General features: G+C 36.1%; 2 protein-coding genes across 4 annotated transcripts in view; both read right to left on the bottom strand.

Moving 5' to 3' along the window:
* LOC129428215 (uncharacterized) overlaps positions 1-16570 on the bottom strand; it is a 63587-nt gene that overhangs the window by 37309 nt on the left and 9708 nt on the right. The window lies entirely within an intron of this gene.
* On the bottom strand, positions 1831-15771 carry LOC129428144 (uncharacterized). Of its 3 annotated transcripts, none has more exons than XM_073876012.1 (5): positions 15452-15771; positions 12984-13426; positions 12793-12857; positions 3576-3700; positions 1831-2734 (listed from the first exon to the last, which is right to left on the bottom strand). In XM_073876012.1, exons 1-5 carry the CDS (start codon positions 15630-15632, stop codon positions 2355-2357), a joined length of 1194 nt encoding a protein of 397 aa, XP_073732113.1. In that variant the 5' UTR covers positions 15633-15771; the 3' UTR covers positions 1831-2354. The 3 variants fall into 3 exon arrangements, with proteins under 3 accessions (XP_073732113.1, XP_073732115.1, XP_073732114.1); XM_073876014.1 differs by lacking the exon at positions 15452-15771 and adding an exon at positions 15055-15160; XM_073876013.1 differs by lacking the exons at positions 1831-2734; positions 3576-3700 and adding exons at positions 4211-4961; positions 5821-5937 and having other exon boundaries at positions 15452-15766.

Below are 16570 nucleotides of genomic sequence, written 5' to 3'. Positions count from 1 at the left end.
TAACCCCTGAAGACTGCCTTTGGATGAAAATGCAAAAGTAACAAACAAACAAGAAAGACGAAAAAAAAAGTGATAAACGAATAATTATCTGAGCTTGTTATTTTAAACTAATGAGCTTAGCAGATTATTCTTATCATTTGTTGCACAAGACCAGGGTGGACTTCTGTGCCTATACAATATTTGTTATTCATTTGAAAAAAAAAACTTTTCATCAGACGTTGAAGGCGAACATCCGTCCTCATTTTGGAACGTTATCTTCAGCCCTTGTGTTTTCATTCCGTTGTATTTATGAAGGTCAAAACTGCAAGAAACAAATATCACAATGCAACCCATAAACTTTTCGGAATATGGCTTAGAGATAGTAAACAAACAGCTAAATAAATAAAAGTATGATAAATATTTTATTTTTAGAAATTTAAAATTCAGGAATTTCTCAGTCCTTTAATCCCTCACATGCTGAGAGAGAGAGGGCGCGTCTGATGGTCCAGTGATTTGAGCTGCAGGTCAGTTATGGATCTGCTGTGTATTTATTACTCGTGCACATACTTGATGTGGTCCTTCAAGGCTCCTCTATCATTCACGACTGGAAGTCATCTGGGTTTGGACGGCTAATCATAATGTAGATTTCTATTGACTTCACTGTTGACATTAGAGAGCGTGAATGCAAATGTGTGCTGTCTGTGTGAATGGTTTATAATGTAGCGCTTGCCATTTTAAAAGGTCTCGACATTATGGTGACAACAGTTAACTGCCAATAAATTAATAAGGCACTGCATTGCTTGATAAACTAAAATGTTATTTGCTTGGCAAAAAAAGAATCTGACATTTCAGATTTACTGGAAATGGAAATACTGTTCAGGTGATCATCAAAAAGATAAATGTGTACATTTGATTTTGTTTGTGTAATGATCAATTAACACAGCTCAAGTTAAAATGACAGTGGATCACTTCTGTCCCCTAGTGTCCAAGATAGGTATAGGAACTAACCAAAGAACATAAAGGGGATATTTTTCTGTTTGCCTCATTAATAGCACAGCAGTATTCTAACTCTCCCGCATTTTCATGGTTAGATTGTTGTCTTTATATATAACAGTTTTTCTGAATTTCTAAACCAAATTCATAGTGGCCTAAACCCATTTGTCAAATCGTGCACTCTTTTTGCAGAACTCTAAACACAAAACCCAATAATCTCACTAAAAGCACACATTTTACACTGCAATGCAGTTGTTTTATAAATGCTAAACACAGGCAGGCAAAAGTTAAACACAACTACAACACAGTTGGCATCAAGCAAACAGAACAACTCAAAATTATACACACTTTTTTCTAATTATATTTTGTGTGGATTGAAAACAGTCTTGAGGGGCAGATGAAGAGTATCAGGAAGAGCAGGACACCAGAGAGAATGCAATTGGCAAAATTTGCAGTTGGATTGCTGACTTTTTACAAAATACAAGTGCTGCTTACAGTAATATTAACAACTTACTATTACTTCACTGAAAAAAATGATTCATTCACCTAGGTAAAAAAAAGTAGTACACCCCTGGACCTTCTTTTGATAGACCCGCGTCACACATACGTAACCCAGGCAACGATGTCGGTTAGTAGACACGCCCCTTACTGCTGATTGGCTATAAGTGTGTTTTCCAAAGTGTTTTTCAAAAATCATGCACCCCGCCTTTAAGTGTTTGTAGAGAGATAGATAATGTTAACAGCAAGTTTAAACACTGGTAGACTAAAGTATATCATATAATATCCAACATTGTACATTTTATACAAAACAAGACAAGAGTATGATAAAATCATAGCATTATTTTTAATTTATTAGACTGTGCACTAACATTAAAGTACAAAATTTACATTTTAAAAAATCATTATAAAAGGACTGTAAACTGCAGCAATGTTTGCTTGTTCCCTGTAACATAGTAAATAAAACATGACCAAAGAAATCTATTTATTTAAAAAAGAAATGTTTGATTGCCTAAAAAGCACATTCATAAATATGGTAAACTTCTGCACAAATACTTTCAACTTTACGGCAGCTACTATAGTTTTAATGATGAATATTTTTATAAATAAACATCAGTTTTCCAAACTTTAGGTGTAAAGTTAAAAGTGCTGATGAAATGAACACAGTATTGTATTGTTAGTTGCGTTGCTCACTGCACATGTGTTTGGAAAGCTAACCAGCACTTTAGAAAAGTGCATTGCATTTAAATAGGGTGATGACACTATGATAAATATGCCACTATGGAAAAACAACATTAAAAAACAGCGTGCTGTTAAACAGCTTTAAATATTAACTTAATATTTCTAATTTAGTGAGTAAAATATTACAGATGCTCCCTACAGCTTCACTGTCCTTGCAGAGGGAACATAATGCATTTTTTAAAGTGCCTGTTTCTTGCACTCGAATCAATAAAAGTCTTTCCACAGTTCTGACAGATGTGAGGTCTTTCTCCGGTATGGATTCTAACATGCGTGTTAAGATGACTCGATTGTCTAAAGTTTTTACCACAAAAGCTGCAACGGTACGGTTTCTCTCCAGAGTGAATTCGAAGATGAATTTTCAACAGTCCTGATGAGCTGAATCTTCTGTGGCACACGACACAAAAATAATCTCCTGTACCGTACACGTTTCCGTGCATATCGTGAGGGGGGTGGTAATTTTCAGACAGTTCCTCTTCGTGCTGAATGTTTTCCAGACAAACATCAGCCAGGTTTGTCTTGGGCTCTACAAAAGAAACACATTAACACTTTATGTTCTTCTTCTAAAATGAGAAATAGCATGTTTTATGCCAATTTAATTGTTCAAGTTGCTGAAATGCTGAAATTAATATGAACTAAGATTAATAAATACTGTAGAAGTATTGTTCAATGTTAGTTAACTAATGCATAATCTAATGTTAAATATTACAACCTTACTGAAAAGTGGTGCCAATTTTGTTTGTTTATTTTTTAACGTTCCTGTCTGATGCAGTATCGGTAAAATGACCTTTATTGCAGTGCATCATGTAGCTGTCCATTAATGTAAATGGTGTGCAAAGTTGTTAACCCAAAAAGTGCAGGATAAATAAAGTTATTGGCTTCTAAAGTTGGAAGTCTACTCTAAACCGCGTTAATGAGTCGTATTATTTTTATATCTCCGGCCTGTTGTCTGTCTACGTATAAAGGCCCCTCGAAAGAGCAGTCATGAGCCGTCATTGCATTTTTGTTCGCTGTTAGCTGTAGGCCCAGTTAGCACATGAGTGTAAAAATGTTTGTCGATATTTTTAAATGATGTGTAATGATGTCGGTTTTCAAACTCTAAAGTCTTATCAGTAAGTCAGATTAGAACAGTGCATGTTGCACTACCCAATCAGAGCAGAGATTGCTACCGAAAGGTGTGGTTTAGGCAGACTTCGAATGGTTTCATGTGAATCGTTTGGGAATCTCTGAGAAATGTAATATTATATAAAGCAATATTAAATTTATATTTTAAGAAAATGATAGTGTTTTTTGACCTTGCATGCATTTGATTCTGTTGTTAGGGACAATATTAGGAATTCCCTTATCTGGCACTTTAATGTTCTTACGTGTTTCATGGTGGTGTTCTTTATCAAGTGTCTCTTCTTCAGGGTGCCTTGTCTTCTTTAATTTGTGCATGCCCTCATTTTCAAAGGTATTCCTTTGGTTTCCTTCCTGCTGTGTTTGCAGTTTACTTGTGGAAATAAGAAATAAACATTACTTAAGCCTTATGGGAAAACTGCATTGATGATCATAAAAAAGCAAATAAATTTACAGTGTAAAAAAAAATCCGTAGAAATTGCAGCTGGGTTGCCGTTAATTTACCGTAGATTTACATTTATGTTATTTACTGGCAAGAGTTTGTTCAAAGTTAAATTTACAAGTCTTTGTCTTTACAGAGTAAAACTAAAAAAAACAGCATCAAGCAAAACATTCTGGGAAACAAAATCTGAAGCAAAAAACAGAAAAAGGTTGATGATGATTTCTGATTCCCAGAATGCTTTGCATGAGGCTGTTATTGTATAGTTTTATTATGTAAAGATAAAGACTTGTTAATATTTAAAATTTATTTAACTTTGAACAAACTCTTGCCAGTAAATAACATAAATGTAAATCTACGGTAAATTACCGGCAACCCAGCTGCAATAACATTGAAATTTCTACGGATTTTTTTTACAGTGTACACTTACACTCATTATTGATGTTAAAGTTTTAAAGTGGCAAACAATCAGGCCTACTTATTAAAGGTGATTCTCACAAATCAAATGACAAATTCTATGTGGTTAAACTGAATATATGTAATATATAATATGCACATACATAATCATTTTAAAATCTCAAGGTGTCCAACAAAAAAAAATAGAAAGGCTGTATGCCAGCATGCACCAGTGTAACTGTTTGAATAACATAAAATAAAACATACATTCAATTTAAAGATATACAACGTATATGACATTTTTCACATTAGTCAATGGATTTCACTCACACAACAAAGAACAAGCATACGGCATAGAAGTGCTTTATTAAAGTTTTATTTCAAAACTATTCATAAAGCACTCATAGGTCTTTAAATGAAATGGTAAGAAATGGATTATATTACTTTGAGTAAAGGGCATGTTTGTGTGTCACTGTTTCTATTATAGAGTTATTGATGTAATACTTATACATCATTCATGCATTTTCTCTGAGAAACTTACAAGGAATTATTAACACAGGTACTACAGAAATAAATGGTTCATATTTCTTGTTTAACATTTTGAACAGAAGAGGTGTCACACATTGTCACTGGTATGTCAGTAAAGTCCTCTTTAATGTTGTCGAAAACCTCATGACATGTTTTCCTCCTCCTGTAAGCGGCAGAATTCTCTCTCCATTGTTTCTGTCGCCTCCTCAATTCTAAAGGATTGAGATCTTTAGCAAACTTCACTTTCCCCAGAGATTTTCGTCTCTGATATCTACAAAAATTAAAAATATCAGCAAATCAGTTTCCAAAGCTATTTTCCACATCAAGATCATATTTTATATGCATATATATGCATATATTGTATGCATATAAAATTAAATCTGTTCCATAAATTGTATGGTTATACTTGATATTTAACAGTATAAAAGGTACAAACATAAGGTAACAATACTACTAGGCAGTGGCAGCCAGTGACTTCTTTTTTCGAGGGCGCTCAATGCGAAGTGCGTCACATGTATGTAGCCCGTCATGTCTGTGGTTCGTCATTTCAAAATATGTGTTCGGCGCGTCGAGTGATCCTATGTGCATTACGTGTCTTGTCAAAATAAGTGCCTGCTGCAGATGCGTCTAAGGGTTTTTGATAAGAGACGCTCGTGTTTGCCAGATACTCGCATAATCTCATGCATAATCAGAGTTTACTGTTAAGGGAGTGTTTTGCGTGTATTTTGTGAACGTTAGCGTCTCTTGGATCATGGAAGGTTATGACGCTTGTGAAGCGGGCACTTGTTGTGGAAAGACACGTGATGCACATGGTTCACATGATGCAACAAACACATATTTAGAAAACATGAACAACACACATGACACTCTGAACACATTTTGAATTTGCACCCCTCCGAAGAGCAGTCACGAGCTGCCACTGTTGACAAGTGGCATTAATAGAAATATAAAAACAAGAAAAAAAACCAAGAACCACCGCATAAACTTGCATGTATAAGCCATGCATGGTCTCCAAGTATCGCATATAGTATAGTAGATGCACATGTACTGTAAATGTAAATGTACAGTAGGTAAATGTATGTAACCTAGAGCAATTCCTTATGTATTTCCTCATGAAAGCTTAACTATACCTCTCTCTCTCCTTTCTCCTGTATGCCTCTCGAAGCTCAGGATTCCCATAAACTTTCTGCTTGTGCTTTAGGGATCTAGCTTTAGATGCAGCCTTCTTCTGGTCTTCTGTTGAACATCTAAACAACAAAAACATTTTCACCTTACAAACTATCATAAACTTTATGTATATTTTTAGACACAATATAGGGCGTTTAAGGCGGCTTGGCTTTCAATTGGCCAACTCTATTTTTCGCTGAAATCCTGCTCTTTCTCTTCTGTTGGAGGTATAGAAGGATGGCAGACAAAACAACTGCCCTCAGATATTTTTCTAAACGCTTGAATACACAATAAACATTGTTGCGCTTTTTGTAGTATTTAATTTTGGTCTGTTGACAAGGTTAATGTAACAGAAATACAAAAAACTCACTTCACAGACCATAAAGATGCATGCTATTTGAAGCAACAGTAGGAATCCAAAGAAGCAACTTGGAATTAAGAAAGACTCCATAAAGACTCACTAAGCAAAATCTGCAAATGGGTAACAATGTATCATATTGTAAAATTAAACATTTTCAAATAAAAAAATGCCTTAGTCTTTATAAAAACGCAGACAAGACAATGATCAAACTACATATTATGTAAATCAAAGTTGCAAAAAAAAAGTTTCCGTGTCCATGCTTTTTGATGGAACATTTTGAATACATTTTTAGGTTTTCCCTATTTTTTCTTAACATAAAGATGTATGCAAATAAAATGAAATCTGAAATATAAAAAATACACAACCTCATGAACTTTACTATAATTGGCCAAAATGAAATCAACACTTAACAAAGTTACTATTGAGACAGTAAATACTTGTTGTGAAATCTCACTAATGGGATTCTTCAGTTCTTCATATGATTACAATTATGCTTGATATCAATTAACGTGTCTTCCATTTATTATTATTAATGTCTTGTATGTCTCATTCTTTTTTTAACTCCAATAAAGTTTACAGGTCCATAAAATAATTGGACTGGATCCACCTGTTCAACATCAGTCTTGGGCCAGGAAAACAAACTGTCTACTGTGTGCACTGATCCAGAAACTTCATCCGGACTTCTCCATCAATTGGTGTCTCAAGAACTCTAATGGTTAGAGGGTTGGAATAGTGACTTTCGCTGAAGTCAGATCTCATCTTATAAAACTTCAATGAAAAGTATGCAGAAGTCTCAAGAATACATTTTATAGTCAAGTAGAATTATTATGAAATGGAGCCCTTACCTGTATTAGTAAGTTTCATCTTGTGAGTATAAAACCAGGACCCCAGGAAAAACACGCCATAACTAGGGGTGTCACATTTCTCCAAATCCTCGATTCGATTACATTTTCGATTCTAAGGTCACGGTTCGATTCTCGTTTTTTTCATTTAAAAAATTTTTTTAGACTAGACTTTTATGAAACATAATATCTGACCTTGAACCCGGAGATGACCTGCCACTTCGTTCACACTGCAGGCTGAAACGACCCAATTCTGATTTTTTTGCCCCTATGCGACCTGTATCTGATCTTTTAATGACAGTCTGAACGACACAGATCCGATCTTTTCAAATGTGACCCAGGCCACTTGGGTATGTGGTCCTGAATCCGATACGTATCCGATCTTTTGAAATGCGTCCTCCGTCTGAACGGCCAGGCCACATGTATCCGACCCATACGTCATAATTCTGTGTTGAAGTAGGCTGAAACAAACAACAACCATGGTGGACGTTGCTAACACTGCTCCACAAAACGCCATGGCCAAAAACCTTGCTCTCCTTCTTCTTTTTATTTTTTTTAAACGAGAAGATTGTAAGTGTGACCCCGAATAGTCGAAGATTCAATGCATCGATAGGAGAAGCCTGATTCGACTACAAATCTCACAGTCGTATCGTCGCAGATGTGTTATGAAATGAGGATCATTCAATTTTGGCTGTATGGGTGCACACGTTATCTGATTTCACATATAACAGCTTTCTCCCACTATATTAATATACAGCATATTATTATAATGCTGCAAATAATATTTGAAGTAGCAGCTTTCAATAAATATTTTTAAAATGCGTTAATAAATCCAACAACCCCTGTGACCGGGCTACACGTCCATACGAGGTTTCTATGTTAATAAACCATTGCCTCTTTGTTTCTACATTAAAAGACAAAGCTGGCAATTCTGGTTATACTTTCGTTCTTTTAATAATTTCTTTACTTTTTTTATTTTTTTTTATAAATCACTCTGGGTTATCTGATTTATCTATTTGGCATGTGTTTTGTTTCCGTGCACTTGAGGCATTTTGCACATTTGTTCTGCACTTTGTTACTTCTGACTTTATTTTGTTAAAAAAATTGTATTTATCATAAACGTAAATTCTGATCTAATTTAAGTCTGTAAATTTTGGATTGCTTTTCGTTGTATCGATGTTGCGCTATTGCGTGCTGGCAATGCTTGCGCATGCAATTTAGCCGAACGGGCTAATTGCTCTGCGTCTCATATTTAGAAGTTCATCAAACTAAACATACAAACACGGATGTTTTTCGACGGGTATAAGTTTTTAAAATGTTAAATGTATTTAAACAGAGGTAAGCCGTTTCTTTAAATTTCGGTGCTGAAACGGAAAATATCTGCTACGCGTAGTGTCTATAAAATCATGAATTTCAGTGTTTTTCTTGTTATAAATTAACGTTTAATGATTTGTATATAAAGCTTCGTTTTTATTATTTACAGTAACGATCACAAAGTATTTGTCGTTTCTCATTTGTCGTTTTTTTTTTGTCATGACTGCTTTGACGCACTAAATCTCCAAATTAAATAAAAACACTAAATTGTAGCCGGAGTTTCCAAGGCAGGATCCCCTTTGTTATTGGGGAGATTTTTTGCACAATTTATATATTACTTATGAATATTTTAGAAAATTATTTTTGACACACGTAGGTTATTACGTGTATTTTGGATTTTAATTTCATTACTGTCTGTGCATCTCCGTGGCCTCATCCGAGCGCACTTTCTCCGCCTTGCGTCTTTTGAAGATACGGGCATCAGCACCATGACCCAGAATAGACTCACACACCTTTGGCTAATGCATGCCCACACAGAAATCTGAACTCCCTGGGCATTCGTCCCCTAGCTCATGAGAGACTTTGGACTTTATTATACAACCGGCGCAATGCGCGATGCTAGTGTCTTTTGCTAGAGTAAAGAGCGCGTTGATAATATGCGCATACAACGGGATGACAACGCGGGTTTGCTTTTCACATACATGGATGCGAAGCAGCACAAAAACGCTTTTTAATATGAAAAATTAAAGGATTAAAATGTAAAAGATTATTATTGAGTCTCTTGGACAAATGGGGACTGATTATGAGACGTTAGAGGGCGTAAAGAGCTGCTTCATCTGTAGCTAAGTAAATAAATGCTTTGCTTTAAACAAATGCATCTATTTTTAAATGTTTTTAAATGCTACCCCACAAATTTATTGTATATAATCTGTGGATTTGGTGAGATGAGAGCTCATCTCTTGTTTGTAACAAATAGTATTTTTAGAGTACAAACCTTATATAAAGCCTAATATATTCTAAAAATGTAATTATACACTATGTATATCTTTATAAAAGTATACAATATCAGAACTAAAACCATTATTATTTTTTTTCAATTTATGAATTATTTATAAGTTTAAAAAAGACAGTAATAGTATTTAGTAAAAAAAGATCTTACGATCTTACGAAAGTAAAATATGTTCGTCCGCATGGACATTGAAAATTGTAAAGTTTAATAAATATTATATGTTGTTATAATATTATATGTTGTATGTAAATATGTTGTATGTATGTATATCTGAAGTTGTAAGAAAGTAATTTCCCCTGGGATTATTAAAAGTATTTCTGTTTCTGATTAATAGCGCATATATTTATCTGATAACTGATAATGTCTGTGTGTTTCAGACCCTGGCTGTGTGCACTGAAGTGTATATGACAATAAAGTAGTGAAACTCAATGTATTTATTTTTTAAATGTATTTTAAATAGGCCTATAGGCTCATAGGTTTTTTGTTAAAAAAATAATTCACAGCACCCCCTGTTCAAAATGACTTCCAGCGGCCCTGGACTACACTGTTGTTGACATCCATGTTTAACGTTAGTTTACAAGTGACGTCATTGACCATTGAGTACTCTTCTGCGCATGCGGGTCACTTCTGGGTCATTTCACGTTCACACAGGAGATCACAAAAGGTCGCATTTAATTGGAAATGTGAATGGCCTTGCAAAAAAATCAAATTTTTTCAAAAAATCGGAATTGAGCATTAAGCCCTGCAGTGTGAACGTAGTCATGCTACCAGTGGGAAAATATGGTACACGCACATGCCTGATAAAAAAAATCCTGTCTTTACACCTTAAAACGCGCTTTTATTATCATCATCAGACAAGATTGAGAAACTATACCCCAATAAGTCATGTTTAAATGCTGTTTTCATAACTCTTAAGCAACTGAAATAAGTTGTTGTGAAACTTCAACAGATCTCAGTTTAGAAAAACAACCGGTCCTGTCACGCGCGTGCTCTGAGTTCATCTGAAAGCGTGAGGTGCTTGCTGTTTTTTGTTTCCCATGTAAAGAGCAGCTCGCGTGGTTTCTCCTGCATCTGCCATGCTATCTTTTAACTGGCTGTAGTTAGCGAAGTTAGAGGAGGTTGACTCGCAGCACTCAACACGTGTTTTTTTCCCGCTTGGCAAGCCGACCGGATGTGAAATGGGGGCGTGGCAGCATCGACGATTCCATTGTTAATTCGGAGTTGTGACATAATTTCGATTTAAAATCAAAATCGTGACACCCTTACGCCATACAGAATTGCAAACATGAGTTTAAGCAAGAAAATCCTTTTTGGATTATGGGACAGATGTTGAATTTCTCCTTGTCTTACCAGGTAAAATGTACCGAGTTGTGCCATTTTCAACAAAATCTATGACAAATAGCCACCAACTGGTCTACTGCCAGTATGCTATAGAGATGTTTAGCCAAAGAGTTTGTTTCGCTCGATAACTCATCATCGTTAATGTGCCACAGTTTAAACTGATTGAAAACAGCTGAAACTTTCTGGTCTTCAGTTTACCATTGTGGATGAGAACGTTTCTTTTTTTCTTTACATTTATGCATTTTGCAGATGCTTCTATCCAAAGCGACTTACAGTGCATTTTAAGCGAGGGGCAACCTTCCGATCTCTCTAATGAAGCCAACACGGAAGTGACTTAAACTGCAATTCATCGACTGGCCGCTTGAGGCTGGCTTCAAAAGGGAGTCAATTCCCATAGACTCCCATGTTAAAAATGGCCAACTTTACAGTAGAAAATAATATGTTTACAGCCTGGTACAAAAAGTGTTTTTGGCCTATATAGCTAATTTTGCCCTTCATGACAACTGTGAGGGGGGTGAATTTTTTTGTAACTCACCCGTTTAGATTATATTAAGCCTTAAACTTCTGCATAATTAAGGGTGTGGCCGCTTGAGTGTCGGTTGAACAGCCACTGCTTTCATTAGACTCGCGCTAGGCGGGCGGGGTTTCACCTCAGCTTCACCCATGTCCCGCCTCTTTACCCATTTTCGGTTTTCCGCGAGTAATTCGCGGGGACGCGCGGCCAAGATGGCGACGGCAGGCAACGCCTACTTTAAGCTTCAAAAGCGATCTTCACAAACCAATGGGTGACGTCACGGACACTACGTCCATATTTTTTTACGGTCTATGATTTAAAGCGTAACTAAACCCCTGTTCAGAGCCTGACTCCACCCACTGGCAATATTTGAAAAATGCAAGAAAAGTGGGCAGATCCCAACGGAGATAGAGGGGACGAACTGAGCTCGTACCAAGTGTGTGGCGAGTTCGTAACAAGGGCGTGGTGAGCTTGAACCTGCTTACGTCATGAGTCATTTTTTGGACCCAACATCCAATAGGACAATTCAACTGCAGTAGCCACCGTTCATCCTGAAGAGGGCAGCACTCAGACGTTTTTACACCATATATTGTAGTATTGAAACACTTTATATCCAAATGTCAAGAAACTTACTAAAATCAATGAACAGCACTAATAAAGAATCATTCTTACAGATCATTAACTAAAAAAAGTTGGTTTAGGGTTTAGTTACGCTTTAAGGTTTACCACAGTTGGACCAGGGTCTGTTAATACACTTTAGATTATGGCACTTGCTGTTGCCACTTTGACCTTATTTACATCATAGCACGGACACAAACTTAATATATAACTATTTAAATGTGGCATGGCCAGTACATAGATATAAATCGATTCCAGGAATCCAGACAAATACATCAGTGCACATTTATGAAAATCAAGTCATTAAATTATTCTTTGTGAGAATCACCCAGCATCTGATTGAAGCTATGCAGTTAAATATAGGATGGTAATTTGACCTTACATTGACAACATTTCTCAACCGTGACTTATTTAATTCTGACTGGTCCAGAATAAAAAGAAACTATTTAATTTGGTAAAAATAGCTAAACTTTAAATAAAATAAATAAATGATTATTTCTTTAAAGTGACACTTCACCCATTTGCATTAAGCTGTGTATGGTTGGAAACCCAGTGATGTTTTTGAAAGGTCGTGCATCATTCCCCCTGTTTCCCCTGAGACAGGAGAAATATGGATTTCAGTGTTGCACTTCCTTCTTTCAATGATGTAAAAATCATCATTTTGCATCATTGAAAGAAGGAAGTCCTATATTTTTGTAGAGGGGGTGAAACTACAAACACCCCTTTTCTCTGTCAAATAGGCACCAAATTCGAAATTTATGTTACATTTCGACTACAAATATGATCCACTTTTAATAAAGATGAATGTTTCCACGGGTGAAATGCTCCTTTAAATAATTCACTCAAGCTAAACTACATCACTCAATCAAGCATTTTGAAAAGTGAAAATCAACATAGATGATTTTCAGATTGGACCCTAAAGAATCTAACAACTACCTCTCATGTATTTGGGCCAGTTCCATTCTTTGCTGCATCAACATCTCTTGATTCCTGAAGGGCAGCTGTAAAACAATGAGATAAATTAGTTATACACTCATGACTATAATAAATATGTCATACTGTAGTATAAACAGTGGTAAACTAACAGATGACAATAATAAAGCTTTATTTTGCATACAAATGCTTACATTAAATTCTTGTATTGTATGTGCAGCAGAGTCAATGTAATCGATTTTTGTTTTGTTGCTGCTGGATGTGTCACTCTCCCCTGGATCATCTGAGCTGTGTCTTGTGAAGTGCTGTGCCTGACAGGTGCTTCCTGCTTCAGTATAAAGTCCAGGTTCATTCTTAATATGAGCATCTTGGTTATTAAAGGGAAAATCATTCTCACTGTCGTCCATCATTTGAGTTGCAATGTCTTTGCAGGCCATCTGATCATGGTCTGTCTCCACACATGGAAATAATGTTCTGGATTCATTACACACAGACGTCTGGACTTCATTCTCCTCCTGCTCTCTGTAGACCTCTAGTTTCATCTGCACCTCTGTATCCTTCCCATCTTGTTCACATCTCCAATGCTCCTCTAAGAATGTCTGACTGTCTCGAATTTCATTGGAGCAGGACTGCGTTTCTGTAACGCAAAAAGCAACACTTTAGAATTATGTGCATAGCATGCCATACATGTATACATTGTAAATATCTTCTGAGACTAGAGCTATCACGATTATGAAATTTGTCTGAGAGTTTGTCTTGTGCCGATTATGACGATTAATTGTAGGGTTTTTTTTTACATTTAATTCTCGTACACTTTCTTGTTTATTCATGATACTTTTAACACGTTGTGATTATTTAAAATAAATATTTTGCAAAGTTTACCGGCAGAAAATATTAATAGCCATAACACATATTGAAAAGTAATTATTTAATAAATATCTTTCAAAAACTGAAAATTCTTCATAAGAAATAAACACAATAAAGTGTCTTCAATTAAGGAGCAAAATCTGATAGGGGCCGTTTCTCAATGTCAAGGATACTTCCTTGGCAGGACTAGTCCTTACAAGTCACTTCCTTCAGAGGCTAGGCAAGGCTCCTCTTTAGCATTCAAAGAATACGTAAATAGAACACGCTAGCAAGTGCACGTCATTGCGTCATTACGTCAATGAAAATGTGTGCTTTCGTCCCTGCGCGCATAGGATTGTGGGTGATTTCAGCGCGCGAAGAGCACGAAGGATACACATATGCATCCTTTCCTGTATATGGGATATTCCTCGAACGAAGGACTTAGTCCTTGGCTGAAATTCCGAGGATCCTCGACATTGGAACAATCCTGACGGACGTCGATGACGTCCAATCCTCGAAATTCTGGCTTCCGAGAATCCTTCCTTGACATTGAGAAACGGCTAATGTCTCGTTTAAACAGGCGCTGTAGCTCCCCCTTGTGTTTTTTAGAGAGATGTGCAATCATTGTGGTGATCTGACATCATCGATGAGGTCAAACAATCGCGACGAGACGACTATTTAATCATTGTGACAGCCCTATCTGAAACAACAATGAATTAGATGCTTTAAACTAAAGCATGTCGTTCATTTAAGGTACACATTTTTTTCAGGGTCTTAAAGTGATATTTAACTAAATATTAAACTGAATAATGGACATTTTCAGTTAATTTACGGACTCTCCAACCATCTTAGATGTAGGTCACACTGTTTTTCAGTAGAAAAGGTTCCCAGATTCCAAGTTTTGAGAGTCACACAAAATTTAACATTGCAGTTCCTGAAAATATTGCGGTCTTATAAAGGAGTGGATCTGTGCAAGAAACTGTATGTTATTTACAAAATTTTACGTAATCAAATATAGTCAAATATCTTCCTAAAACTTTGGTGTGAGAGTGCGTGGGTGGGGGGGGGGTTATGAAATTGTTGAATAAGGTTAAAGGGATAGTCCACCCAAAAATGAAAATCATTTTCTCATCCTCATGTTGATCTAAACCTGTATGAATTAATTTTTTTTCTGATGAACACAAATGATGATATTTTGATAAATGATTTTAAGCACACAGCTGATTGTAACCATTGACTTCCATAGTAAGATAAACAAATACCATGGAATTCAATGGGTACCATCAAATGTGCACTTACCATCATTTATCAAAATATCTTCTTTATCATTTATCACAATACTTCCATACACACATGATTTACAATAAACGCTGCGTAAAATATACACTAAAATAATATACAAAGGACAAACCGACTCACATTATTGCTCTATGACGGGGTGCCCAACCCTGCTCCTGGAGGGCTACCGTCCTCTGCAGACTTCAGTTCCAGCTCCAACACACCTGTCTGTATTTATCAAGCAACCCTAAACACCTTGAGTAGCTGCTTCAGTTGTGTTTGATTGAGGTTGGAGCTAAAATCTGCAGGACGGTAGCCCTCCAGGAACAGGGTTGGACACCCCTGCTCTATGATGTCTTGGTATAATTTAAATATGTTACGTGTTAATACTGTGAACTACGAGTTTATAGCCGGTGTGGTACCGGTATTGAAAAGCTAAAGTAAAAGTGACACTGAATATTTAAATTAAGATCTCGGTGCTCCATGAAGACTATGTCATGAAAAACTAGTGTAAGATTAAACGGTTTAATGGACTAACCAGAGTCCATCTGAAGTCCAGCCTGCTGCAGTCTCCTCCTCAGCAGCTCAATCTCCTTTCTGGAGCGACAGATCTCCTCATTGTACTCCGAGAAGATATCTTCCACAGCCTTAAATATCTCCTGGGCAGCTAAAGTTAATCTGTCTGTGAGAAAAACGCTTAAAAGCTGCAGCTTAGACATTGTTTTATTATAAAACGTGACCAAATCATCTACTACACTGCTACTTTCACTTCCATAACAGATATTTTGTCTATTGTATCTGCGTTGATCTCGCTGAGCTCGATGATAATCAGCGCCACCTTCTGCTCTGGATGTGCGCTAGTTATGGGAGAAACAAAGCGTTTCGAAGCTTCGAATCAATTGAACCAATTGCTTCGAAAATGGATTCAGTTTTTCGAAGCGTTCGAAACACCACACACGCTGGCGACACCTGCTGGTCAAAATAGTGTAAAAGCAGATCTGTCCCAACATTTTATACTGTATTTTACAAAATAATAGCAAAATTTGTATTAAAATATGTTTTAAAAAATTAACTTAATTAAGACATAATTTAAAGTGTATTATGTTTTTAGTTGTATTTAGGGCAAACAAATCATTAAAACTAACTCCCTTTTTAATTTTTTAGTCATTAAATCTGTCTATAAATAAGAAGTGGACAAAATGGTAGTGTTTTAGTCAGAAGGATGCATGTTTTATGAACCTGACCCGAGTTCACCTAATCATATTAGACACTGGTAATTTGTGATCAACTCCCCCTAGTGGTGAACCATCGGATTTTCAAACGTTTCGAGACAGTTATGACGTAATGAAGCTTCGTTTGCTAAAATCATATCTATGGGTAAAATCACGTGACTTGGCCAGTTTGAAACACGCTCCGAACCAATTGATTCGAACCAATTGATTCGTATAAGTTTCGAAGCCTCATGAAGCACTGCTTCGAAGCGACCATCACTAATGTGCGATACTATGGTAACATCAATCTAACTAGGCTGTCAGCAGCATAGACATTATGTCTATGGTCAGTTATAACAAATTGTGGTATTTGATTAGAATGCATTAACATAAACACTAACTATTTGCTGTAGTTTTTTTTTATAAATTCTCCGGGATGATTCACC

Source organism: Misgurnus anguillicaudatus, chromosome 14 (genome assembly GCF_027580225.2).
Source record: "Misgurnus anguillicaudatus chromosome 14, ASM2758022v2, whole genome shotgun sequence".
Taxonomy (NCBI): domain Eukaryota; kingdom Metazoa; phylum Chordata; class Actinopteri; order Cypriniformes; family Cobitidae; genus Misgurnus; species Misgurnus anguillicaudatus.
This window is presented reverse-complemented; position numbering and strand designations above follow the sequence as displayed.

Bases quoted from the DNA above. Each gene is read 5' to 3' on its own strand.
- LOC129428144 (XM_073876012.1), bottom strand. From the start codon at position 15,632: ATGTCTAAGCTGCAGCTTTTAAGCGTTTTTCTCACAGACAGATTAACT. The intron at 3,701-12,792 runs GTAGTTGTTAGA...TATTTCCACAAG, and splicing joins CTGGCCCAAATACATGAGAG to TAAACTGCAAACACAGCAGG. The intron at 2,735-3,575 runs GTAAGAACATTA...TTTCTTTTGTAG, and splicing joins AGAACACCACCATGAAACAC to AGCCCAAGACAAACCTGGCT.